The sequence below is a fragment of the Drosophila gunungcola genome, assembly GCF_025200985.1.
Source record: "Drosophila gunungcola strain Sukarami chromosome 3L unlocalized genomic scaffold, Dgunungcola_SK_2 000003F, whole genome shotgun sequence".
Taxonomy (NCBI): domain Eukaryota; kingdom Metazoa; phylum Arthropoda; class Insecta; order Diptera; family Drosophilidae; genus Drosophila; species Drosophila gunungcola.
The window spans coordinates 5,343,663-5,370,528 of NW_026453179.1; the positions used below are offsets into that span (position 1 = coordinate 5,343,663).

The 26,866-nt window shown below is 41.3% G+C and overlaps 8 protein-coding genes and 1 long non-coding RNA gene across 10 annotated transcripts; 4 read left to right on the forward strand and 5 right to left on the reverse strand.

Moving 5' to 3' along the window:
- Positions 1–1,017: 1,017 nt before the first annotated feature.
- On the reverse strand, positions 1,018–1,728 carry LOC128258201 (pupal cuticle protein Edg-78E). Its single transcript, XM_052989702.1, has 2 exons — positions 1,581–1,728; positions 1,018–1,517 (listed from the first exon to the last, which is right to left on the reverse strand). The coding sequence occupies exons 1-2, from the start codon at positions 1,590–1,592 to the stop codon at positions 1,170–1,172; spliced, it is 360 nt and encodes a 119-aa protein (XP_052845662.1). The 5' UTR covers positions 1,593–1,728; the 3' UTR covers positions 1,018–1,169.
- A 2,691-nt stretch (positions 1,729–4,419) lies between these two features.
- LOC128258189 (pupal cuticle protein Edg-78E) lies at positions 4,420–5,117 on the forward strand. The gene is made up of 2 exons (XM_052989686.1): positions 4,420–4,577; positions 4,641–5,117. Exons 1-2 carry the CDS (start codon positions 4,566–4,568, stop codon positions 4,995–4,997), a joined length of 369 nt encoding a protein of 122 aa, XP_052845646.1. The 5' UTR covers positions 4,420–4,565; the 3' UTR covers positions 4,998–5,117.
- A 484-nt stretch (positions 5,118–5,601) lies between these two features.
- LOC128258180 (uncharacterized) lies at positions 5,602–7,069 on the reverse strand. Its single transcript, XM_052989676.1, has 3 exons — positions 6,747–7,069; positions 5,951–6,525; positions 5,602–5,888 (listed from the first exon to the last, which is right to left on the reverse strand). The coding sequence occupies exons 1-3, from the start codon at positions 6,922–6,924 to the stop codon at positions 5,757–5,759; spliced, it is 885 nt and encodes a 294-aa protein (XP_052845636.1). The 5' UTR covers positions 6,925–7,069; the 3' UTR covers positions 5,602–5,756.
- A 261-nt stretch (positions 7,070–7,330) lies between these two features.
- Positions 7,331–8,955, reverse strand: LOC128258190 (uncharacterized). Its single transcript, XR_008267949.1, has 3 exons — positions 8,508–8,955; positions 7,678–8,278; positions 7,331–7,615 (listed from the first exon to the last, which is right to left on the reverse strand). It is a non-coding gene; the product is annotated as an uncharacterized LOC128258190 (long non-coding RNA).
- Positions 8,956–9,710: 755 nt separating this feature from the next.
- On the reverse strand, positions 9,711–11,027 carry LOC128258186 (pupal cuticle protein Edg-78E). Its single transcript, XM_052989683.1, has 2 exons — positions 10,852–11,027; positions 9,711–10,765 (listed from the first exon to the last, which is right to left on the reverse strand). Exons 1-2 carry the CDS (start codon positions 10,861–10,863, stop codon positions 10,355–10,357), a joined length of 423 nt encoding a protein of 140 aa, XP_052845643.1. The 5' UTR covers positions 10,864–11,027; the 3' UTR covers positions 9,711–10,354.
- Positions 11,028–13,628: 2,601 nt separating this feature from the next.
- Positions 13,629–14,487, forward strand: LOC128258187 (pupal cuticle protein Edg-78E). The gene is made up of 2 exons (XM_052989684.1): positions 13,629–13,766; positions 13,830–14,487. The coding sequence occupies exons 1-2, from the start codon at positions 13,746–13,748 to the stop codon at positions 14,187–14,189; spliced, it is 381 nt and encodes a 126-aa protein (XP_052845644.1). The 5' UTR covers positions 13,629–13,745; the 3' UTR covers positions 14,190–14,487.
- A 1,886-nt stretch (positions 14,488–16,373) lies between these two features.
- On the reverse strand, positions 16,374–20,404 carry LOC128258166 (mucin-22). The gene is made up of 3 exons (XM_052989642.1): positions 19,396–20,404; positions 16,919–19,334; positions 16,374–16,859 (listed from the first exon to the last, which is right to left on the reverse strand). Exons 1-2 carry the CDS (start codon positions 20,039–20,041, stop codon positions 16,978–16,980), a joined length of 3,003 nt encoding a protein of 1,000 aa, XP_052845602.1. The 5' UTR covers positions 20,042–20,404; the 3' UTR covers positions 16,374–16,859; positions 16,919–16,977.
- A 650-nt stretch (positions 20,405–21,054) lies between these two features.
- Positions 21,055–25,384, forward strand: LOC128258177 (uncharacterized). 2 transcript variants are annotated; one of them, XM_052989669.1, is made up of 5 exons: positions 21,055–21,452; positions 22,385–22,673; positions 23,614–23,945; positions 24,730–24,809; positions 24,869–25,384. In XM_052989669.1, exons 1-5 carry the CDS (start codon positions 21,372–21,374, stop codon positions 25,185–25,187), a joined length of 1,101 nt encoding a protein of 366 aa, XP_052845629.1. In that variant the 5' UTR covers positions 21,055–21,371; the 3' UTR covers positions 25,188–25,384. The 2 variants fall into 2 exon arrangements, with proteins under 2 accessions (XP_052845629.1, XP_052845630.1); XM_052989670.1 differs by lacking the exon at positions 21,055–21,452 and having other exon boundaries at positions 22,595–22,671.
- Positions 25,385–25,808: 424 nt separating this feature from the next.
- Positions 25,809–26,800, forward strand: LOC128258184 (glycine cleavage system H protein, mitochondrial). Its single transcript, XM_052989681.1, is given in 4 exon segments — positions 25,809–26,117; positions 26,173–26,393; positions 26,395–26,452; positions 26,525–26,800. Coding segments are annotated over 4 exon segments (498 nt in total). The 5' UTR covers positions 25,809–25,999; the 3' UTR covers positions 26,626–26,800.
- Positions 26,801–26,866: the final 66 nt, after the last annotated feature.

Genomic DNA, 26,866 nt, shown 5'->3' on the forward strand with positions numbered 1-26,866 from the left:
TAATATGTATATATATACATATTTTTTTTTTGTAAATACATTAACAATAATTTCCAGTTAAAGCAATAATTTTACAATAAGCTGTCAAACAAATTTCAATCATCTTTGATAGTTAATTTCAATGCAGAAAATATTTAATGATTGTGTTTAACATTTTGAGTGTAATTAGCCCTACAATTTTCAGTTCCCGTCAAAAGAAGTAACTTATCTTAAGATCACCGGCAGTTGACCTACATCTTCCTTCAGTAGAATCCAAGCAGCGAAAGTGTTAATAACCCGCAAACCAGTTTCCCAAATCCCAGCCGGCTGTTGCATCATTTTCTAGACTCTTTCTTGGCAACAGCGTCGTCTTCTGCTGTCGGCCCGCTTTTGGAGGTCAGCCCCAGTCGGATTTACATGGAAATGATTTTTTAAATATATATATTTTTAAAAATAAATGAACAGAGGCAACAGGGGAAAAGAAGCCAAGTAAGTTGATGGCCCTGCGGCTTCCACATTTGTCTGCACTCTTGTTCGTTTGACGTTGCTTCTGCTGGATTTTTCATTTTGCCATGGTCAGTTCCTGGGTCTGGTTCGCAGTGTGATAAATGATCTTGGACAACCGCTTAATTTGTCTTAAATTGGTAACACACACTTAATATGCAAGAAGTATTGATTTAATTTAGAAAAACATCTAAAAACATGATGGTTTATGTTCCTGAATCAGATATTAGTTTGATGAATGAACCCATTATAAAAACATTGAATATAACACTATGAAAAATGGCTTTAAAAATCAACACATTCTGTCAAAATCTGACGGCGACTTTAAATTTCTTCATTAACATCTTTAAATAAAAACCATACTCCAAATTGATAGAATGTGTGACGCTCCAAAACATATAATTTAATATAATTCGTATGCAACTTGGGGGTAGAAATTATGAATTCAGCCAAGACGGCGGGACTTTCAAGTTTGCAATCTAGTACAGCGCATTTTTGTTTTGTTTTGCTATATCCATAATTAAAACAAACTAATCTTTGTTCAAATGACTGTGGTATATTTTATGGGATTTTCAACATATTTTTGTGTGGACTTATGTACAGACTTGTTAGAACTAGTTATAACTCATTTTTAGCCGCAAGAGCACTGACTAGGCCTTAAATGGATGTGGTATTCAAATCCGGACTTAAATTTTCTGGGGATGAGCGGCGATGTATTCCAGGGCGCGAAGGATGGCCTCTGGGATTGGGGGAGGGGTGGGAAGGTGGGCGCCCTGGGGCTGAAAGCCGTTCTCATCGGCGACGTAGCTCAGCGAGATTGGAGTGCCATCGGGGGCGATGAAGCTACTAGATCCGCTGACACCATTGGCATTGCCGGCCTCCTGGACCTGGATGCCATTGCTGGTCTCATAGGCATAGTTGTAGTTTCCCTCGGCATCGGAAGGATTGATATCTGCGCGTATGATCAGGGCATCCTTGTTGATGTTATCCGCATGGACATTGGCCAGCATCAAAGCGGCGAGCAGGCAGAGCGACTGAAAATGGTTACACGATCACGATCACGATCTGGATCCTTCCGGTTGACATTGTCTACTCACTAGCTTGAACATCTTGCTGGTTTCTGGGCTTGAATAATCCACACTGATTGGGTGATCTTCGCAGGCGGTGGCTTTTATAGCTAGCGAAACACTGCGCCGACTTTGGCGTTGGCGTCGCCTCTGCTGACGTCTCTAATCTGGCTCTGAACTCCAAACAGCCGCTCCAAACTAAATATCAAACTTAATACGCTTGTGTGTTTCTGCGGCAAAGAGCAGCATACCGATTGAATTTAATAAAATTCAGCGCAGCCGCCGAGAAAAAATACAAGAAAGGAGGTTTTGCTTTGGGCACCGCATCGCGGGATACCCTTGCTAGATGGTTTGAAATAGCTGGATTACCATGATGTGTGGTCACCAGCATTTTGCCAAGATTAATTTAATTGCCTTTAACGCGGTTTGGTTATTTCAATCGATATTTCCCGCGGCATATGAATAGTACCAGAACTCATTTTCTTAATGATTGATTGGTTTTATAATCCGATCTTTGGCTTTTTAACTTATGTTCACTAAGGATACACAATTTTCCTGCTTGATAGTTTGTTAGATGGGTGATTTGTTAAAAAAAATAATAAAAAAATGAAAATAAATATGACATGAATTATTCCTTGTTAAAAAAAAGCTACATTTTCGTTAAATTTTTAACAAATTTTTAATAACTAAAATTTTTTAAATTCGTCTTTGGTATATTAAACACAAGAAGATATATTTTTAATCTAAGCTGTTACTAATTAGGAACTGATGATCTTGACGACATTTGATATAAAAAAGTTGGTTCAAGAACAATTTAATAACCTCTATAATCCCATTATTATCGATTGCTTATAGTTGACGCATCTCATCAAGAGATCGTTACAAACCTCTGATAAAAAATTCCAACAACCTTTGGCAAGGGTATAATGGAGCATCTGAACCCATTCCAAGTGGTTGCTGCTGATGGTTCCACATCTGCCTTGGTAGCGGTAATCAACGATCTGACTTTGCACTTAATGGCTAATAGTTTTGGTTAGCTTTTGGGGGCTTGGGGTTTTCTCGATCGTAATGGCACATGTGACATTCACCCACCCAGCGAGGGTTACTTCAGAGACGCACCTGGATTTGGAAGGGGGGCAGTCACAGCCACTCGTGCACGAATAAATTTAATTCAGACCAATTTATCATACGTTTCAATTTCGGTTTCATTGGCCATTTGGCTCGGGATGAGCGCAGGCGGAGAACCTGTTTGCTTATGAAGGAATTCTTAAACATTTTAACCAATTCATCGCATTAGCATACAAATTTGCTGTCCAGTAATAAATTTTCTAGGCCTAAACGCACTTAGCACTCCGACTAATGAAATGCCCATCAATCGCAGCCCCACCTGATCTAGCAAACTAGTTCAGCGACCCATCCGTATCCAAGCCCTAAACATATTCCATGACGTATCCAACAGATGGCAACGACAACATTCACAAAAATTTGAATTGGTAAATTGCCAAAATGAAAATATACAACTTCACAGATAATTTAGGAGTCTAATATATATATATATAGAAGCATTCCCAAAATCACGCCGCGTTATACAGCAGTTCTATAACGGTTTAAAGACAACTTTTTAATCGATATTTGCATATGCTTCTATTTGTTTTAAACTCCTAAAATACAAATTGGACTTGTTGAAATATGATACAACTGGTTTCCATTAATGGATGCAGTTTGGCCTGCATATACAGTCAACTCTCAGCAAAATTTGTCAAGCGCAAGGTTTGCGTATAGAATCCGTGCTGGTCTACACAACATTTCAGCCAAATTTCTCCTCCATCGGAAGGATTGAAAACAAAGTAACTAACTTTAGTTTCATTGGTTCCTCTGGAATGACAGCATTGTTATCAATTTGTGAATAGTTTCTAAGAATTTCCAACCCGGAAAACCCACTGAAAAGAGCTTAGGATTATCCGAATAGATTTATGTATCTGTTTCCATATCTTCACTTTCATTCTACCTGAGTTGCGCAAAACATACCGATTTTTATGACGTGAACTTCCTGGAAATGTTTAATTCGGCAATGTGAAGATACATGTGAACTATATTTAATTACTAGTCCAGTTCCACTTCCTTATTGACCGAAATCATTCTTAACAATTAACACAAATTTTCGAAGATGTTTGCTCAGCTAAATCTTGTGTGCGGAGCGAAGGCAGATATAAATATGATCAAACTTATCGCTTAGTTCGAGGTAATTAATCAATTCGCCGAACATCAAAGTGAACAATTAATTAAAGTCATAAATGTAGGGTATCAGAAGATCACACATTGCATTGGCTAGCTCATTGGACGCTCTTCTTCAATCGACGGCGCTCCGGGTGACATGCTGCCAGGTGACCTTGTCCATCTCCGAACCGATTTCAACAGCTTTCCAGGGGCAAAGGCAGTCCGCACCTGCCACCTGCCACCTGCCACTTGGAAGCTCCAAGCCCAGGGCGCATCATCTCATCACCAGTTCCAATTGAAAGTTGTAACACAGAAATCTTCAACTCGATGGGGGGAATTTCCAGCGGTTTGTGAATGAGCCGAAACCGCATTAAACAGCAATTTTTATTTGTTTGTAATTCAACATTTAGTGGTATTCAAAAACCGATATGAGCAGTCTCGTGCGAAACCGTAACCGAAACTGAAACCGAATTAAAGCATACAATATAAATTGTTGGCACATGACTCATGTATTTTAACTCTAGTTCAGCTGAGCATTGTTGTTATTGTTCCCATTATTGGTGGTATGATAAGACAAGTTTTTGGCAATTATAGCCACCTCTGGTCCTCGGGTTCCAAAAAAAAAAAAAACAAAAAAAACCCGTTTAGGTGCCTGCCACTAAAGACCAAGGGTCTCAGTCTCATCCATATAAAAGACGCACTTGAGCTGATCGTATTAAGCAGTTGCATTGCAAGCAGCATCACCACAGCATCAGTCAGCACTCAAAAAAAGCAACGTAACCCCCAATTCCCAGCAAGATGTACAAATATGTAAGTTATGAGGGATTTGCCAAAGAACTCTGTCACTCACTTTATGGTATTATTTTCCCAAAGCTGTTCTGCCTCGCTCTCATCGGCTGCGCCAGCGCCGACAATATCAACAAGGACGCCCAGATCCGTAGCTTCCAGAACGATGCCACCGATGCGGAGGGCAACTACCAGTACGCCTACGAGACCAGCAATGGCATCCAGTTCCAGGAGGCGGGTAATCCCAACGGGGTCCGCGGTGCCGTGGCCTATGTGTCGCCCGAGGGCGAGCACATCTCGCTGACCTACACGGCCGACGAGGAGGGCTACCATCCGGTGGGCGACCATCTGCCCACCCCGCCCCCAGTGCCCGCCTACATCCTGCGCGCCCTGGAGTACATCCGCACCCATCCCCCGGCGCCCGCCCAGAAGGATCAGCAGTAATCCCGCGGAGCAGCAGCTCCACTGCCAGCAACACACATCCACATCCCAACTGGCGGCCAGTCATTGTTATTTAGGGACGTTACCAGTAGTTATTGTTAATAAAGAACGTCGATACAGGAACATGAACTTGTATTGAACTTAGCAAGTTCAGAACAAAATTTGTACAAGACTTAACTTGATATTAAAATATGCAAATTATTTTATTCAACTAAAAAATAGAACACATTTATTGGGCAGAGAACGCAGAGTTGGATTCTATTTAACAAATTTCACATACATATTTAATTAAAGGATCAGCAATAATCCAGCTCCACTGCCAGAAACTTCTCGTCTCGTCTAAACTGGCGGCCAGTCATAGTTATCTACCAGTAGATATTGTTAATCAAGAACTCAATTTGGCATTTTGATATTAAAATATGAAGTTAATTTAATTCAGGTGAAAAAAGGGACAAAAATGTAATGGGCAGTAGTGGGATTTAACCCAGGCCTTTCCTCTTCAAATGCGGATTTCGTAAGCCTTTAAAAAATAACGAAGTTAAATTTTGTTTAACATTATTAATCAATCAATTAAATTAATCAATATATGTATATTATTTTTATATTAACTCTGAGTAATTCTTTGTGTAATCCATTTCAATGTGGCCAATTTAAATTCATCGCAAAGTATAAACCAAAATATATTTTTTTGTTGACGTTCGAAGTGTCTAAAATCCTTGTATGCTTGTTCTTTATTTAATTTAATCGTCCTCATTTGGATATTTAATGCAGCCCGAAAAGAGCTTTTAGTTCTGGCATTTCGACTGAATCTAATTGTTTAAGCTGCAATAACTTCAGGTAAACCGATTTCATGGGCTCGGGGTTTGGCATTATCGAAATAACCTTCATTAAAACCTGAAGATTATTTAAGTGTTAACAAAAAACATACAAAGTCTGCGTAAAATGCATTGACTCACCTCGAGCAATGTATCACCGGCGTTGGTAACCAATTTCCAATTGATAGAATCAAATAGGTATGCACCAACTTTAATCGACAAGGATAAATACACCTTTAATTGTATCAATAATGTGTGGACTATCATGTGAATGGTTGCCAATTTCTTTGGTCTATCCGATTCGGTTTCTTGGAAGAATAAATTGTTGTTGGTTGCGTACAAAATAGAATGGTCAAAGAAACTGAATTGTAGACTGAAAGTATAAGAAATTGCCTCTACGACCTGTCCAGCTTCATAGGCGTTAATTATAAAGTTCTTCCCCATATCCATGCCATGTTCAATGCTATATGATTTTCCGCTTTTACACTCGATCTGAGAAACTCTGCCAATGACTTTGCTCAAATCCGTAAAGAACAATTTGGCTAGCTTGTCACCCTTCACAAAGTTATTCACAACTGCCGGATGTGCCACAGATGTTTTCAGATGAAAGACCTTGTATTGGGGAATATGAAGGCGCTGAGGCTCTACTTTAAATGGCATTTTAAGCCAAAGGAGCGGCTCTACCATTTTCGGAAAAGAAATATTGAAAAACATATCTGCAAAAAAGATACAAATATATTAATTCTTCAGAAGCAGTTACTAGCTTCCTATCAATTTTTACCACAAACAATTTTTTTTTCATTAAATTTTTAGTATAGTGTTTTTACATTTTTTTTATCATAATCACTGATCGGGTAAAACTTTATAAATTTGGTTGTTTTCGAAATTATTTCGTTTCTTTTTTGCCTTTTATATAATTTTGTTAATTCTGACTTACATGTCTTGTCCAAATTGCTGATTGTACCCTTGAAAATAGAGTCGATGTTGGTGAATTCTTGGCATATTTTCTCGGATATGTCGGAAGCATCCTGCACATAACTTTTATGTTCTGGTGTTGGATTATTAGATAGATTTTCTATAAGCATTTCAAGAGCCTCATTGAACTTGAGCGCCATCGTAATGATATTTGCCTGCTTGGTCCTTTCTCGGAAAAGTCCAAAACTAAACTAAAAAATAGGCACGACTGAACTTCCCAAGCCTTTTTTTGTGAGTCTGATTTATTAAGGGCATTCCCCAAACGAAATAAATGTCAGTTGTTAGCCAGCTATTCCATACAATTTTAACTTTCAAAAATAAATTCTGTGGAACATCAGAAAAAAGGGAAATCCCCATTCTTGAATTCAATTTTCATTGATTTTCAATGGCTTATAGCCCCGTCCCACAGAGCCCATCCAAGCGTAACGGTTGGGATTTTTCATGGATGGTGGACTGGTGTTCCCACAAAAAATTCAAACAAAAAGTAACTAAAATGTTTTTTTTTATAATATGTTATCGACATAACAAAATTCTTAATATTTTATTATTTATATGTAAAAGTTGTCTTTAACTTGACCATGACGTGCTGGTTGGTTTCGTGCAATAAGGAGTTTAAGTATTGTTCATTATTCTTTTCTGTAGAATAAACAACGTCCGAAAGTGGTTTTATCCAAATCTTTCTTGAAATTCGATCAAATATTTAAGGCAGACCAAAAAGAGCCTTTAGCTCTGGCATTGTAACGGAGTCCGATTCTTTGAACTGCATCAATTTCCCAAGATGCATACGAAGCGACCGCGTTTTGGGATGATCGGAATTATGCTTGATAGTGCCTGATGGTTCATAAAAATGAATATATTAATAATTGATTAAATGTAAGGCTGTGAAAACCCACCGCAAGTAAATACTCCCCGGTGTTGGATTCTACACGAAAATCAAGAGAATCGACTGCAAAATTTATAACTGGCATAACTAGATTTTCATCTTGTAATTGTAGAAATAATTTTTTTACATTGGTTAACAATTTGATGACTTTTTTTTTCAACTGCTTCGACCTCGAGTTTTTCGGTTTGTTTAAAGAAATCGTTACGGTAGGTGTATAGGAAAGAATTGTTGGAGAATTTAAGAATGAGTTTAAACTCAAAATCAATAGCTCGTTTTCCTCCAATCCATTCCTGCCATATTCCTTGACAACAATAATGAAGGATGCATATGCAATAGGTTAGTGCGTAGTTTATACATTTTTCCGCTTTTACAAATAAAATTCGTCATTCTGTCCACGACTCTGTTCAAATCAAAGTAGAAAAGCTTGATCAGCTTTTCCCCGTTCACATATCCATTCTCAACTGCTGGATGATTCACAGTCGTCTTAAGGTTAAACAATCGGCATCCAGGATCACGGTGAACGTAAACATTCTGTGGCTCAATCGCAAATGGCATTTCTACCCACAAAATCGGCACTCTGGTTTTGGGGTATGGTTTATAGGCGAACATATCTAAAAACAAAATAGTTGAAATAGTTGACTGTGAAATATGCATACAAATGCCATGTTGTACGTTAATGATGCACAAGTATTAAGGGTAAACAAAGTGAAAAGATGCTGACACAAGACTTTGTACTTTAGCGAGTTTTTATGCTGATCAATCTTTTTGTCCTTATTGAACTTAATTATAAAAATCCGCAACTTAAAAGAAGAACAGTATTTTAAAAACAATTTAACTTACATGTCTGATCCCATTTGGTGACTGTACCCTTGAAAATAGAATTAATGTTGATAAGTTCCTGATTTATTTTCTCGGATATTTCGGCTGCATCCTGCATATATGTTCCCTGTTCAGGTTTAATAGTTTCTGACAGATTTTCTATCAGCATTTCAATTGCCTCGTTGAATTTAAGGGACATTCTCCTTTTTTGCTCCTCCTTTCTGGGATTCACAGAACTAAATGAATCTTTTGTATACCGACCGCACCTAAGTTAGATATGGACTTGATCACTGTCACAGTCACTTTACGCGGTATCGATATTAAGTTGTTTGGGGTGTTCCTAAACGACTGAACCTCACACAATTCAACAGATATTTTTAGAAATTGAGGAAAATTTTAAATTATTATTTATGTTTATATTACATGTTTTTTGTTTGTTGATAACAACTCAATAATAATAATTTGACAATTCTGGTTTTCAACGATTGCCTGAAAATTCAGGCAGTTGAATTTGTATGGAACAGCTGGCAATGATTTATTCGTTTAGGCAATACCCAAATTATATCTTCATGATTCGGTGATAAAAATGAACATAAAATAAAAAGCTAAATTTAATTTAGTTATCAAACTAAAATGCTTGAAAAAAATTTATTTTACAATTAATGTTTAGCTGATATTAAAACATTGAAAATTGATTTTAAATTGATTTATTGTTTAAGAGACAAAATCCTGTTAAATATTTCAGAAAAGAATGTAGAAATTTTAACCAAAACAAAATATTTTCCAATTTATTTTTTTTTTAAATCTATTAAACACATTATACGAACTTTTTATTATGTTTCCCGAATAAATTTGATTTTCTTTCTAATGTGAAATTTGTAAGAATATTCTTACTTAAAGACAATTTTATTAGCTGTGTTTTTTTTTAACGAATCCTTTTATTTATATTGCAATGATTTTCCGCAAACTATATTAAATTGTTTGGTATTTTGCAACATGAACGATCTAACTTATAACCTGAAGAGGGGTTAAATGTTAACAAAAAAAAACCTCACTCCGTCATCCCCCATTAAAACGAATAAGTTGTTAGGCAATAACATAATACTTATCCAACGGTCATGTTCATCAATTCAAATTTATTAACAGCCTGAAAAATAAAAACATGCTTAACAAACTATACTTTTGGGCTACCAACTGGAAAAAAAAACACAAATGTTCAACAAATGTTTTCGCAATTTGCATGGTTTAATTCGCTTTAAAAATATGTTAGGTCGTATTTAAATTCGAGCTAGCCGAACTTGTTTCGAAATTTTGCAAAAGCTCTTCGTCGCTTTTTGGAGATGGGTTGTTACCCGGAAAGAATTTACCGTTTATTATTAAGTCATCGAAAGGTTGGCAAACAGAACCGCGACTGATTTCCATCCAGTTTTCAAATTTCCATATCTGAGAATAGACGTAAATTTTAATCAGACTCGCAGACAAATAAAGCTGTTAGCAGTTAATGGGATAACAAGCTAGAATTCGTTGGGGTCACCCGAGCTTCACAGATTTTGTGCTTGGGCGTGCCTTTGTTTGCTCTTTATGGGCACAAAGACCATTAATTCACGCCGCCAAGGAATCAATGGATGGATTGATTTATAGCCCAAGCAGAACAGCCCCAAGGTTTTGGCGCGAAGCGAAGAACATTTGCGCATTTCGGAGCGCTTACAACAACTAGCAACAACTTAGTCTAGGTCTGGGGTCTTACAATGCTAAGTTAGTTGATGATTAGTACATGCTATGTGGTATTTTCAGCCTTCTTCTTGGACACTTGCATCCAAATCGATGTGTATGGTGGACATGATGGTGGATGGGATCGTACAGGAAGCTCAGAAGAATTGCGGCTTCTTCAGCTTGCCGTCCTCGGTGTGGGTGCGTATGTATTCCAAGGATCGCAGGATATAGTCCGGCGTGGGCGGTGGCTGCGGCAGATGTCGACCCACCACATGGAAGCCCAGCTCGTCGGCTATGTAGCGGGTCTCGATGGGCACGCCCTCGGGCGAGGTGTAGCTGTAGATGCCAATGGTTTCCAGGGGCGATCCCGCCGCCTGGACATCGATGCCGTTGCTGGTCTTGAAGGCGTACTTGAACACGCCCTCGTCGTCCGATGGCGAGACCCGGAAGTCCGTTATCTGGGCATCCCGCTCGTCGCCGCCCACCAACCTCCGGATCCGGCGCACCCGCACCAGTCCTCCATCCACTTCCACCCAAACTAGGGCCAGAAACACCAGGCCAATGAGCTGAAACCAAGAGGGATCTTATCAGCCACAAAGATCACAAATCAGGTGAGGACCACACTTTATGGGAACAGGGTCAAAATGCTTACAAAATATCGCATATTTCTCGATTTTCGCTTTTATCTTTTCGCACTGGCACCAAAAAACACAACAGATTTACGATTGATTTTGTAATATTTCCCGATCCGATGTAAAGGGTTCGATTTGCTGCGGTGGCTGAGGTGGCACGTCTGCGAGGTTCAAAGTTAGCCACCGTACTGCCAGTGCGGCCAGCTGGCCTTTTCCAATTTATATGTGGTAAACAACGGGCCAAAACGTACGCCACGAAGATCTAATAAGCATAACCAAATGCCAATAATCGTTGGCTCCGTCTTTTGTAGCCTCTCGCAAACAAATGCTGCTGTGTGCGGTGTGGCTTACCCTGCCCACTAATTCTAGCTCTCGATAGCGGGTCATATAATTCATTTCCGTTTATCATGTTTGCTTATTCATATTTTACGATTTCATACTATCAATATTAAAAAGTGCTAAGTGGCTCGAGTTCTTGAAGATCTGGCGCCAATAACGTTGGCAATTTATGATGGCAGAGGTTCCGATTTTGGTTTTATTAGTGTTATCTGACAGCAATAAACTCAATCGAATTAAAAATACTAGTTTTTTTTTTTTTTTTTGGGTTTATTGCATTTCTCTAACTGTTTTGGCTTTGTAAAATGTTTTGTTTAGCTGAAAATGAATCACAAAGAGAAACCACTACAAACACAGTATGGTTATATACCTAACCACTAAGTAAAGGTGTATACTTTTGAACACTTATCCATCACTAATAGAATTTACCACCTGGAGTCCCAAACACGGAAGCATTTGTGCGCCCAGCATGTTCTGAAATATTCACATATAAAAAATATTAATATAATTTTTAGAGCCTCCACTTGTTTTGAAGCGAATGCAAATCATGATCATAGAAATCACAGCAAATGCGATAAAATCGTAGAAAATAGGCCATCAAATTATAAGAAGCCAGCTATATTGAATTTTGGATTAACAGAAGGCTTTTTAACGATTTTTGATTTGTTAATCGGGCTGATGAAACATAATTAACGGACAGTTCCGTGTGGAAAATCAATGGGACTGAAGCTCCATAGGTTTACAGGTTCAAAAGCAGACTGATTCTTAATTTTTGAAAGAGTCGCAGCCAGTTCGTTGCCTGAGTCTTTTGTTTTTTGCTCCATATGCGAGAGTGTACGCTGTAGCATAAATTATGGTAATTCTTGAAGAACATTTAGCATGAAAAGAAGTTGTTTATGCTCATATTTACATATGCCTAGATTAATGTTCTCAAAATTGTACGCCCCAAGGGGTCAACCGCAGAGTCATCGCCAGCAACTACCTAATAGTTCACACACGAAGCGTTTATGGTTTCTGGCAGAGAAGGAGAACTGGAAAAGGCAGTTCATTTGTAGTTTTCGATTTTGATTTCGATTTTCTCGTTATTCGTGTTTGCGTTTCGCAATCGATTCTAAGGCTAAACTATTTGGCGTCGATTTGTGTTACTTAATTAATGTTGTCCGCAAAAAAGATTTCAACTCGTTTGACTTGAAGATTTATGTCTGAAAATCAGACGAAGATTATTTTCGCTTCATGCTTTCCTCTTTGTCGAGTGCCACTTTTGCTATGTATGTAAATCCTCGAAAACACAGGCGTTGTTTCTTAATTAGCAAATAGTGTTTAGGACAAACAAACATAATGCAAATCTCATTAGGCAAAAACAAACATGAATTCTGATTGATGGGCTGATTGATTCTTCGGACCGACACCTTGACGAGCGGCGACTTGTAAAGTCGAGCTATGCAAATCAACGGGTTGCGGGGTTAAATCATACAAGTTGTGCAAGGTCTATGTATGCCTAGCTCCATATTCCACACAGTGGGGCAAAATCACCTGTTAAATGTTTCCATTTTTTTAAGGAGAATTGTGTAGAACGAAGTATCTGATGACCAGGATAATAATGTCCATAAATAAATGATGCACTTAGAAAATTCGCAACAAAATTTGAAAATGGAAAATATAAAATAAAATCTTATTACTAAACATCTAAAGTATTTTTATAAAGTTAAACAACCAGCTACGAGCACTTGACAAACAGAAGTTATTTGCTTGGACATATAACTCACTCAAACCGAAAAAAAAACCCGAATCAGCCATGATTAATCATGGTGCAGTAAACCTTTAGCATTTCCAGTTTCGCTTTAAATCGCAAACAGTTAATCGAATAATCAAAACTGACGTATTATATGCATATTTAGCACGCCTCATTAAATCAAATTAATATATTTGGTATTGGCTTTTTAGTTGAGACTCCATTTCAACCATGACCTTTTACAGCCAAAAATAGAATCTAATTATAATAAATTAATAACTAAATGGCACTATTTGTCAGTGGCGGGATGTCCGCAAGTTGGACATGTGAATCACACTCGAACCACTGTGCATAGCTTTCGATTTCATTTCGGCTTGATAGGCAGGCACACCTACAAATGGACCCCGAACCATCCAAAACAACTTCATTGTCAGGCGATAATAGCCGGTATTAGCACAAAATCAATATAAATCAATTCCCGGGCTTCAAACTTGTATTTTTTTTGTTCGCTTATAATGCGGCTGCTTTTTGGTTGCACTGATTCCCGGGCTATGCTTCCTCATCTGATATTCTGAGAACACTTCGAAGAGAGCTCAAAGATTAGCTTTAGCTTCCTCTATGCAAAATCAAAAAGCTTCCTTTTCGGCCTGGTCAAATGTTTTTTTGGCCAGTTTCAATTTAACTTTCAAGCGCAGCAGATCGCGTTAGCTGCATTAGCCGCCCGCTTTATAACGGTTTAAACTGGGATACTGACTTTGATTCAGGTTCCGTATCAGTGTTTCAGGTTCAAGATCCAAACCGTAAAAACAAAGATTTGCAATAATTTTAATTAGGCGGCAATCGGCAATGATGATGTCGTTCGGCAAGGTTTGTGCGATGTTGTGTGATTGTACTTGTTCCAAATAAATCTTCAAAAATATACCCGATCAGTTTGTGCTGCTCCTGGCCCTCATCCATGTGCATCACTGTACCGGAGCCATTGCCGCATCCTCGGCCAGGACCATCTACTACCGGAATACCCCACCCGATCCGTTTGGCCACTACAGCTTCGAGTTCCAGACCACCAATGGCATCACCACCAAGGGGGCCGGGAACGAGAACGGAGCCGTCGGAGTGGTTCAGTTCGTGTCCCTCGAGGGCATTCCCGTCACCTTCTCCTACGTCGCCGATGCGAATGGCTATCGGCCGACTGGAGACCAGATTCCGGCCATTCCGCTCCACGTAATCCGCCAGTTGGAGTACATCCGCACTCATCCGCCGGTGGATGAGCGTCGGTCGAGGCGTTGGTAAATCTCTCGGATATAAACAAAAATTATAATTCGAAGCTTAAATAGCTGTCGATTGGCTGGCCGAATATCGTTACAGTTGGGGAATATTTTTATTTCGTATTTATGTTTATTGTTTCTCCATGCAAATGGGACATACGAAATAACAAAACAGCGCCAGCAAAAAAAAAAAACCATGCCAAAATACCTTGCAAGCCAATAAATATTCTAGAAATATAAATAAAGTACTAGACTTAATTGATCTGTGTTCTGGAAGTCCGGAAAGTTTATCCAAAGGATGGAAGTTTATTCAATAAATAACAATTAAATTCTTACAAGGTTTTGCATTGAATTTTTAGCGAGTTTACTTATGCTAATTCCAGATTGCCACATAAAAGGAGTAAAAAACAAATTTAAGCAAAAAATATATAACAATATTAAAGTGTAAATATTATTAAAGTAAAAAAGATTTATTTTTGTACAAAAAAAAAAACATTTAAGACTTAAAGATTGGTAAAGATTTGCGTGATTCAAGAGTATACTCTTTAAAAAGCAAATCTTTTACAATTTTAGATTTAAAGAGTGGTCAAGAGTGGTTTCGAGATTCAAGAGTATACTTTTAAAATACCAAATCTTTAAAACCAATTTTATTTTGGTGATGTTTCATTTTTTTTTTTATGTTTAACATTTTTCTTCCAGTGTAGAAACTGACAACTATGCTTTTGAAATATGTTAAGAATGTTCTTTATAAATTCTAAGATTTACTGACTGCATAACTAGTTGAAATCATGTTTTCTATGCTAATGACTCACAAATTAGCCGCACTAAAATGTCAGCTTTCATCAGTTCACTTTTGGCCTGGCTTCTTTGTTATAAAAATGTCATAGTATACCGATCCGATCTGGCGGCCTTGTCTTTAAGAACGACTTTCGCTTTTTTAAGGCAATCAACAAGAAGATTGCACCTGTCGCCGCTCATTTGCATGTGGGAGCCTAATTAAGGCCGTTGCATAATATTGACCGACTCTTCAAGACCGCCTAAATGTAACCAGACTAATAAACCAAATTGAGTTGACACCGTTTAGTGTCACCGAAACAAGTTGCTGATTGATGCTCGGCCCAAACTAATCCCCAATTTGGTTCCGGCCTTGGGACACACAAATATCGTTAGGAGATTACAGCGGTCATCTCCAAAAGTTCACCATGTACATGAATGAATGCTACCGCTGCACTCAGGTCCCCTGTCAGTTGGCAGAGTACTCCATTCACACATCTTCGAATATGAATTATTCATAGCGGGCTCGCTTATCCGATCTTCCTCTCAACAGATCCATTAAGCGCTTGAATACGCATTAGACAAATGGCAGACAATCCGCAGGCGAAGACCGCCACTTTGTATACGTCCTATTTTTTGGGATCCCAAACTATCAAACAAACATTAGTTCGATCTATCTGATCATGTTCGTCGTCCGATTCATCTGAAACCCCATCCACGTGCCAATCCGGTTGCAGTATTTCGGTTGCTGTTATTAGATTCTCAACAGTCGCTGATTTATGGATCGGAACGGGGCATTCATAAGGCTTTAATGGCAGTCTGAACAGCTTTTATGCCACCGCTGGGGGTTTAGAATCCAAGCTAGTATTAAATCTTATTAATCAACTACCTGAACATTTAAATATACATCAATGGCCAACAGGTGTCGAGCAATTAAGAACGAGTCGAAAGTTTCGCTATTAAATATGCATTTTTCAAAACATTGAATTTTTCTATTCATAACTGACTAAGCTTCTTTTAAAGGTCAATGGCCCACTAGACCCGAGAATTGATGTTGACAATATGTAAACGTTGGGGTAACTGCCTGACTTATGGGTCATCTGTATTCATTGGAATAAAGATGTTAAGTTATCTTATCTGAATTGATTTACATGCATACCAAATTCCAAAGATCGCACACAATATAAACAAAACAGAAACATGGAATCGATGTTCGTTACTTTACAATAATATATTTCAAGTTGCTTGACATATATATATTTCTGGGTGTGTTTGTGGCGTGTAGCTGTGTGTGTGTGTTGGGATGAAACTGGGGGCTATTCAAAGTGGGTTACGGGTAACATTCACCTAACAATGCGTTTTTACGGGCGTGACGAGTTCCTTAGGAAGCAGCAACAGTTCTGAATAACGTCGAACCAATATCGAGTCCTATTCCTTTGTGTTTTAATCGATTTTATTTAGTGTAATTGTTTTTGTATTGTGTTGGCGTGTAAATACATATTTTAAACATATTCCAAGTATCTCAAATAAACTCTATGCTTATACAATTTTTCGCTTTCATCTTGCATTTTTGCCTAAACTATTGCTAAACCTAGACACGATTTTATAGAGGCAGCCAGAGCGATCTGGTTTGAGATCCCTGGCAGCCGAGAGCGAAACGGACCGAATGAACAATTTGATTGATTGAATTACGTTTATCTTCTGGTTCGTGAATAATAAATCGTTTGTTTAGTTTACTGGAGTGTTTAATACATATGCTAAATGTAAATATATATTGAATAGGTTTCTATGTTCCTCTGTCTTCGTGTTCAGTTGTCTGTAAATGTGGGTTCCGGTTTTGGATGTGTGTGTCCGGGTGTTGGTTGCAGTTGGGGGTGTCCAAAAGTCCTCCAGAGACTTTGAGCGCGCCCACAGCTAAAACCTGCAAGCGATGTGAAAGTTGTAATTTGATTCTTTCGAACAGTGTTTCTTCGAACCTACCAGTCCTCTTCGCATGCCAGTATGGTGTAGTGGTCACGGCCCCGCCCCTAGGGCCAATCCTAGTCGGCCTTCGTCTCCGTAAACTCCTCCAGAGCGAAGAAACTGCCGCCGGAGGCTCCGCCGCTGCTGCTGGCCGTGCTGGTGGCCACCGCGGTGGTGGATGCCGTGGCACTGGATGCCTCCGACACCTGAACCTCCTCGCCGGCCGAGGCGGCAGCCGCCTCCTTGTCTTCGGCACTGCCGGCAGCGCTGGCTGCCGCCTGCTGGGCGGCCTCCAAGACCTGCTGCTGAACCTGGACGATGGGTTGGCCATCTTCCGTATACGATACGGACACTGGGATGCGGGTACCATCCTCGCTGATGACATGAGCGCCTTCCTCGCCATCCTGGCCCTGCTGGATGATCAACTGACCCTCCGAATTGAGGAGGGAGGCATCGATCAGCTGCTGCTCATTGTTGTCGCCATGGACAAGGACCATCTGGCCACTGCCGTCGGTCATCATCTGAAGGGTTTCGCCCTCCATTCCTTCGGACTGCAGGACTCCCACGCTTTGCAGCAGCTGCTGGATCTGCTCGGGATCCTGTACAATTATCTGGTTGCCTTCGGCGTCGGTCAGGATGTGATTGTCCAGCTGGAGGAGATGACCGTTCTCGTTGACGATGAACTTTATTTGGCCGCCATCAACCTGCGCCTGCATGGCCTCGTCCAGTTCCATGGCCACATGTTCGCCGGCGGCAGCTTCGCCAGACTCGCCCTCAGCTCCGGTCCCGGCGGACACTTCGCCTTCGCCAGATTCGGCTCCTTCTGCGGCCGCAGCTGCAGCCTCCGATTCGGTTGTGGGCGTGTCCGTGGCTTCACGCTTCTCCCCTTCGTCCGAGGGCTGTGGTTCCTCTGCAGCGGCCTCCTTGGGCTTGGTGCTCTCCCCGGCCTTGGTCTTGGATTTCTCTTGACCCGCTTTGCTGGTCGCCTTGGTTTCCTCTGTGGCCTCAGCCTCGGCAGCTGCAGCCTCATTGTCATCATCTAAACTGGGCATGGACACGGGAGCGGTATTGGACTTGCTGTCGGCAGAGGAGGCCTCGCCGCTTTCAACCTTGGCGTCAACGCTGCCCTGCGACTGGGATTCGTCTTCGGCTTGATCCAGATTGGGCATGTCAATGGGGACAGAAGCTGTGGCGTTGGGAGAATCCTTTTGCGACTGGTCACCGTCCGGTTGCGGAATAGTTATATTAAACGTGATTCCGCCGCTGCCCTCCTGCGAGGTGATGACCATTCCGCCGCCCTTGGTGCCTGCCTTGGGCGCCTCGCCGCTCTCGTTCTTGTCGGAGTGAAGCTTCTCGAACAGACTCTCAATGTCGGCCTCGGCGTTCTGCTCACCGCCCTCGTCTCCACCTTTTCCGGCTGCCTCACCGGGTTCGTCGCTCAGCAAAGCCGTGGCTGCCGAATTGAGGGCAGTGGCGCCGGCCGAAGCTCCCTTCTTGTCGCGTCTATGGGTCTCCATATGATGGGTATAGTATTGTTCCTGGATGAAGGTCAGGGAGCAAATGCTGCACGAGAAGAAGCGGATGTTGTTCTCCGCCTCGCTGGTGGCCACCACAGCGGCGGCTGCGGATCCCGAAGCAGGCACAGTGTCGCTCAGTGCCTCGTCAATGGTCTCCTGGAGCAGTTTCTGGGTATTCAAGTTCTGGCTGACCGGCTGTTTGGGCGAGACCGCAGCTGCGGTCGGATTCTGATGCACCTCGAAGTGCTTGACGAGCAGCTCCCGCTTGGGGAAGGTCATCGAGCAAGTGCCGCACTTGAAGAAGTTGGTCTGATGCTGCTTGGCGTGCACGGTGGCAGCTTCGCGCGTCTCAAAGCGCTGTGAGCACAGACGGCACTTAAAAGGCTTGGGCTTGCCGGCGGCGTGCTTGCGCATATGCTCGTCGAAGACGCCCTTGTCCGTGGACTTGAACTGACAATGGTTGCATGTGTACAGCGAAGCTCCGACCACGTTCAGATTCTCAGAGGCGGCGGCAGCAGCGGCGGCCGCAGCGGCAGCCACTGGAGCAGCAGCAGCCGGTATGGTAGTGGTGCTGGTCACCAGCACATTGGTGGCGTGGTTGGTCTCCATGTGCTTGCGCAGGCTGTTCTCGTTCACAAAGTTGATGTGGCACATGGCACAAGTGTTGTCCATGGCGGTGTTGTGGTCGCGCACCATGTGCTGCTTCATGGCCCCGAAATGCGGGAAGATTTTGCGGCAGGTCTTGCACTGGAAGGTCTGCTGCTTGCAGGTCTCATAATGCGTGTTGAAGAGCCGCATGTCCGAGGTCTTGTAGTCGCACGAGGTGCACTTGTAGATCTTGGTGGCCTTGCGCTGGACCGTCTGTGTGCCCTGGACGCTACTCTGGGGGGTTCCTGCGGCGATCTTGGGCGTACCCACTACACAATACATAATAAAACTTTAGATTATGCCTGGAAATTGCTTCAACAAAATGCTCACCTGGGTTTCCCTGCAAGACCTTGCGTGGTCGCAGTATGTCCCCAGTGGGACTCTCCTCCAGCGAACGATTGGCGGCACCCGTGCCCATTTTCTGCATCTTAAGCGGCGGACTGCCCTCCAGGCCCACCTCCTCGTTAATGGCGTACTTCTTGTTCAGCAGACTGATGAGGTTCGTCTTGACGCGCTCCACATCGTTCTCAAGGCGGTCGTAGTAGTTAACCAGATTGGTGCAGCGCGAGCACACGTAATCCTCGCCGCAGACAATCACGAGGAATCCCTCGCCCACGAGCTGAGCCAGTTTGTTGGGGAACTTGGTGGCCGTATGGGTGGTGCACATATCGGTGAGCGAGGTCTGCGGCTCGCAGCGGTCGTCGCAGATGTAGCATCGCGTGGCCAGGCCGCCGACGCCCAGGCCTCCCGCCTCCGCATCGCTGACCGCCTGCTGCTGCGCGACTCCGCCGCCCGATGAGCCACCTCCACTGGCCAACCCGACGGCACCACCTCCTCCGCCGCCGCCGCCTCCGGGAACCACCAAACGCGTCGTCTTGAGGATTCGCGGCTGGCTGGGACCGGTCACAGTGACCGCTCCGCTACTGAGCAGATTGTTGAACTTGCGATAGGTGGCCGGATTCAGTTGGTTGTTCATCGTGTGGCGTTGGCGTTTCGCTTTCGGATCCGGATGAGCACGCCGTAGTGATGGTGTTCTTCGGTTTTAGCGGGCGCAACACGCGCAACTGCAAGCCGCTTCTTTTCAATTAATCGGCGATTACGACAAGCTGCACTTTTGCACTGCACACTCCACTAATTGCTTATTTTTTCTGGGGGGGCAGCCACACACACAGCACAACTCGCTCTCCTTTTCTTTGGACACCAGGAACAACAATCTCCTCCGGTTTATAATTTTCGATTTTGTTCTGGGTTGTCGCGGCGTCACTTTGACTGTACTAAAGCCTCGGTGCTGTATTTTTTAGGGTTAAAAATGCGTATGTGCTGCAGCGGTTCTTGTCGACGGCAGATAGTCGTCTCGCTCACTAGCACGCACGCTGCCCTGGCACGGCGGGAAAGTACGGGCTATTCGTCTCGCTCGCACGCCACGGAAATGGCGGCTGCCTGGGCGGTCTACCACGATCAAACTGCAAAAAGATATGACGGCGTTGCAGCTTGCATGATGGAAAAACTAATTATTATAAAAATTAAATGTTTTTTTTTAAGCATTGACTTGATGGAGTGTTTTAATTAATATAAATATTTGTTGGCATATGTTTTTGTCATAAAAACTTTGTTATTAGATTATTTTACCTCTTTTAGTAATGACGTGTCTTGTTTGTCATGCAATGTAATGCCGTTTCAGTTCCTCTACCAACCACCAGAGGTCGCCCTTAACCCGCGCACTTTGAATGTATGTAAAGCAACCAAACAAATAATTAAAATAATTTTACCATGAGGTAATGACTAAAATACTAGCATTTACGCCATGATAAGGAAAGACATCACTAATGTGCTAATACAGACGTCCGATAAGATTCCAGCAATCCAATTTTGGCCATTCGATTTTGTGCCAGAATTCCACCCGAAGCGAATTCCCTTATCAGCAGCGATAATATAATATTTACCATCCGAACTCAGAACAAAAGTTAAGGCTCGATAAATGCTTTGGCTGAAAACCCAACATTCAGTTAACGAACGAAACGAAAAGCAAGCGCATATCGACACGGCATCGAAGTAAAAAACCGAAAAAGGGGAAATAAAAATAAAAGCCCCGGTCATTTGGCTTTTTTAAACATTATCGCTTGGTTATCGGCAGATAAACGAGCTGCAAAACGCGTCGCGAAATTAATTGTCCGGCCCGATCGTTCAGTTGGCCAACGGACGTCGCGAATTGCAAAAGCGCACTCAACCCGAACTATTCAGATCGATTTAAATCCCGCATCCGGAGGCGTGAGAATATAGCAACCAAAACCAACAGTCACTGCAATATGTATCCACCGCCGGCGCCGAGCATCAAGCACTTTGGCTCCCTCAAAACGGCCGTACTTTGGGCCGGAGTTCTCGGATTGGTAAGTAAACAGTAGTAAGTCATTGTCACAGTCACTAACAAGCGACCGCGACCCCATTCTATGTGTATTGATAAGAGATATAGGCAGATATTGGAACTGACATTGAAGGCACTTACTTGAATTGAACGTCCCCTCGCAATCTCAGAGTCCACTTTTTATCTGTTCGTTTGCAAGTCGTTATATAATCTGCATTGACTCATTTGAGAAGATTCCCCCTGATAAATAAAAACTTATAAGCAATCCGATTTGATTGGCATTTGTAAACAACCGAAACAAATGATCTAAATATAATAACTTAAATAATTGCATTGCATAAAATTGTTAGGATTCAAAAACGGAAATGTAATCGAACTTCAATCATTTTTTAATTTAAATTATTCCAATATCTATGTTTGATTTTATCCAATCTTAAGAAATTTATGCAAGTAACAAACACAAATAATGAACTACAAATGCTATTATGGATTATTAATAAATTAAATTAAGGATTAATTAATTTGTGTAAAAGCTTAAAAAATTATAACAAACAAAAAGTTTGCCTCTGTGGACCCTACAAATTTATTAATTTAGAATTTCTGCCCATACATATATTAAAAAAAACGAACAACATTAAAGAGAAATTGAATACCATTCACCAAAGAAAAAATTGTTTTGTAATTAAGAAATTCATTTAAATTTACCTTTAAATTTTACCTTTAAACTATTTATTGTATTTTTTTTTTTGATAGCAATTTGTCCTTGTTTTTGAAAAAATCGTCTTTAATCGAAAAAATTTCTTCATCTTAAGGTCAAGTGCATTTTTTGTGGTTTTTAAATTTTTGGGTCGATTAAAGACAATAGTTCAATTTGTATGAGTATTGTTAAATCTCAACTAGTTTTCTCCTAGTTTTTTAAAAAAGATCCCTTGAAAATGTTAACTTTTTTCTCCACAGGCTCAGTCAATCATCTGGATGGGCCTGACCATCACAGCGATATGCGCCTTCAACTGTGTGCTCTACATTACAAATTTCTTGAGTTACGGAACTATGGTAAAGACAGTCTTTTTCGACCTGTACTTCAAGGGCGGTTGCAAGATGAACCCCGCCGACTACCAAAACTACGACCAAACTATTCTGAATTCAGTAACGACCGTGTTCGATCCCAGCCAGATGTTGATTTGGGATTCAGTATACCTGGGAGTTTCTGTCTGCTGGCTCATCGTGTCGATCGTGCTGCTTCTGTGTGAGTATTCTGGGGAATCGGAAATGAACTGCATATGCGATTAAGAATATTAAACCTTTATGATTCACTTGAAGAAATTTAGGAACCTGTTTTATCAGGCAGCGGAACCCAATGATAAAATACCTTAAATGCCCACAATAAATCCAAATAAACAAAAGTTATTGATAAGTTCGCTTGAAACTTATATGAAGTGTTGTATAATGATTTCATTGCTGGTTATTCCCCACTATAATTGTTTATTTACTTTTGCATTTGGTTAAGCGTAGTGTTTTTTGGTATTAATGAAAAAGACTCATAACAGTTGATATATTCTTAATCTGCTTGAATTTAATCCAAGAAATGTCTTGGTTTTTTTTTTTTACATTTTGTATATTTTGTAAAAATGTATGTATTTAATAAACTAGGTAGGAGAACTATGACTCAATTGAAAAAACAGCTCGTTACTAAGTTGGATTACAATTAATCATAACGTTTGTAATGCCTTATCTATTGTTTGATAAATTAAAAACAAATATGTAGACAAGAAATGGAAAATATATTTTTTGTTTTAAATTATATTGATGTGTCTATATATATTTTATTGAAACCTTTGGGACTTTCAAAATAGTAGTGAATGATGATCCCAAAGTCAAATTATGTATTCAGATTTGTTAGCGTCATCCGGCTGAAAGGACCAACATATAAGTGGCGACCCTGGACTTATTCAGATTTTTTTGGGCCTTCACTGTGTTGCAAGCTTCAGATTGAAATTATAGTAGGGGTATAAAAATAAATATTTTAATGACTTAATTATAAGTTTGATTGATGTATCACCATTAAGTAAACCCATTTAAGTATCACATGTAAAAGTGATACTGTTATGTGGCTCCCCGATTTAATAATGACCTACTGTGATGGATTACATGTTGAGAAATATTTTTTTATATTGTATCCTTTTCAGGTGTAAAAAAGGATAACCCAAAGCAGACCCTGGCAGCCATTTACACATGGGCCTTTTTCGTGGCCGCCATCTGCTGCATGGACGTTGCCTCCGGAGTGATCTTTGGAGTCGATTACGGACGCTTCAATGATGCGGCTCTCAGGCACAATGCCAATAGCGTGAACGATGGCAAAATTGATCCCATGGCTGCTACTCTAATAGCCGGTGGAGTGGCCGCCATATCGATGATGATCATCTCCTTCAAGGGATTTGTTTTGTGGTTCATCAACGTTGGACTGCTTATATATCTGCTGATGAGAGCCGCTCGCATTGCCACCGATAAGGATAGCGTGGTAAGTGGTGGTCGTATTCGGGGTCCGTGGGTGAGCTCATCGCCCACTTATGCTCGCTGGCGTTGTCTTCTCCAATTCCATAAATTTCCGCCACTGTCTGTGAAAATATTCCAACAACGCAGAAAAACGGGCAGTGACTACGACATGGCTAAACTTAGCACTCTGTCGCCAATAACTCGGAATGGTGGTGGTAACCGCTGATAAGTAAATGGCCTCAGTTTGGCGTGATAGCGGATTCCTGCGTTTTCGGGTTCGTTTTACCGAAGCACCGGGGAAAATGATTACTAACCGGGTGCCCAGTTCGATTGAACTGAGATGTACTAACAAATAACTAAAAACTAATCTTTAGTTTAAACATTAAGCTCAAAAGTATGCATTTTCATTAGAAACATATTCAATAGCAACAATTTTGAACATCTGTTTCACTAGGTAACTTTTTCAAACAATTTATACATTGAAAGTCTTTTAATTTCTCAACAAAAAAGGGTTTACAATTTTCTTTTAATGCTGAAATATTTAAAAATTGTACCATGTGCAGTGGCTTTAGAAAAATTAATGTTTATTTTTAGCGTTTCTTTTTAAGGTTTTAAAATTATTTTAGGCTTTTCGACGGATAACTCACAAATGAAATATGAAGACGTTTTCCGTTTTCTTTTTTTTTTAAATCTTTTTTTTGTTGTTCGTTAATTGTTTAAATCTTTTTTAAACTAAAACGGGTCTCCAAATCTAGCTTCATCTAAGAATGTGCGTTAAAAAATATTTAATTTAATCTTCCTTTCCACAGGATACATTGTTTAATCCTCGCAAGGATTCGAATGATATTCTGACTACCAGGCCGCCGATTCGCGCCTACGAGGAGGAGAAGTGAGTACAAGCAATTAGTGTGTAGACGCACCAAACTAATTTCCGATCTATATTGATAGGGTGGAGATCCAGGCGTACAGTAACGCAGCCTATATTCCGGAAACCCGTTCTATGGCAGAAACGATCGAGGTTAACGAGGACGCCATTGTCCGGGCGGCGCACATGTCGATGGACTCCAATCTGATGGATCGCCGCTTCCGGGACCTCAACGCCTTCCAGCAGTACCCGGCTCCAAATCCGCAGAACAGTCGCCCATTGCGCCAATCCTCGCAGGTTCCGGTGCAGGAGACCATTGTGGTGGCAACGGCGGGATTCCCCCAGCCTGACTACTCCCCGCAGTTAAGCCCCAATGGCATATTGCGTCCACGCCAGTACTAAGCCTTTAAGCGCCCCCGAAAAGCCATCTTCCGTTATAAAATTCTCAAATAATCCCCCAAGTGACAGCTAAAGTTTAGTTCAAATTTTATCGGCATGAACAATTGTTGTGCATAGTATTCTTATTTATTTGCATGTTAATAACATAATAAGTGTGCAGTTGTAAATATATGAAATCGTTGAAGTTATTTACACCACCAGTTGAATTGTATTTGTTTATATGTTTTTATTTCACAGTGCTGATAAGTCGCGGGTCGCCGATTAAATCGGAAAATGACCCCCAGCAACGATTTAATAGTAAAGAGATTAGAAATACAGGAGGGAACATCGAGACATTGAGACAAATTTTTGGTGCCTTCTCTATTTTATAAGGGTAATTTTAATTTACCAATAGGTTAATCAGTGCTCATTTCCATTAATAAATTGGTGCCTCAAGAAAACTTGGTGAAAGAAATGCCTAAAAATACGTAATTAAAAATTATTTTGGCTGGTTTCATTTTCGACATACCCAAAATGATTTTAACAAAGGGAAAACGAATATTTTTTAAAATGTAGAGTAGTGCGACACACCGATAGACTGTTATTGTTATCGATAGGCAGGCGCTATGGCATTTTTAAGCCCATTTCCAAGTAGCTGCTGCTGTTACGTCGGGTCAACAACAGATCAGACAATATAGTCGGATTTCTGATAAGCCGGGGCAATATTCGACTTTCATTTCGGGAGCCGGGCATTAAACGTAACGCGTGTTTTTTGAATCCGATCATTTGTCACCGAAACACCCCCGAGAGCGGACACAAAACTTGACTGGAAAAATATGGTTTTCATCACAAAATTCGTACGGATTGGGCTGCAGGCCGCCCGCCAGCTGAGTGCCACGCCCCTTGCCGCCGTCCACGGGCGCGCCTTCCATCTGACAAGCCTGCTAGCCAAAGGTAATCCCACGGCTTATGCAATACCAAACGAAACTCAAACTGTAATCCCCGCCAGAACGTCGCTACACAAACAAACACGAGTGGGTCGAACTGGTGTCCGGGAACAACGCCATCGTGGGCATCTCCAGCTACGCCCAAGAGGCCCTGGGAGATGTGGTCTTTGCCCAGCTGCCGGAACCGGGCACGGAACTCAAACAGGATGACGAATGTGGAGCCCTGGAGAGTGTGAAGGCGGCCAGCGAGGTCTTTGCCCCAGTCAGTGGCAAGGTGACGGAGAAAAAACGCCCTGGTGGAGGACACACCGGCTCTGGTGAACAGCAGCTGCTATGAGAAGGGTAAGATCTGCTGTAAAAAGCAAAACCCTCAACCAGATCATTATAATAACTATATTCGACCCACTTTTACAGGCTGGCTCTTCAAGGTGGACCTCAAGAATCCCCAGGAACTGGACGCCCTCATGACCGAGGAACAGTACAAAACCTTTGTGAGCAGCAGTGGCGATCACTAGGACCAGCAGCTAACCCAGCATCCAATCACCTTGACTGTAGCCCTTAAAACAAACGATCTAGCATTTGTTATCAATTACACGCATACCCAAAAATCACCAACCAAACTCATCGCCATACACACGTTGTTGTAGCACTTGAAGTTTGTTACGAATAAGAATCAACAGTAAAGCCAAATATTATATTTAAATTGGGCATCTTGACCTGCGGGTGACAGACGCAGTTTGCTCCCCCATGGAAACC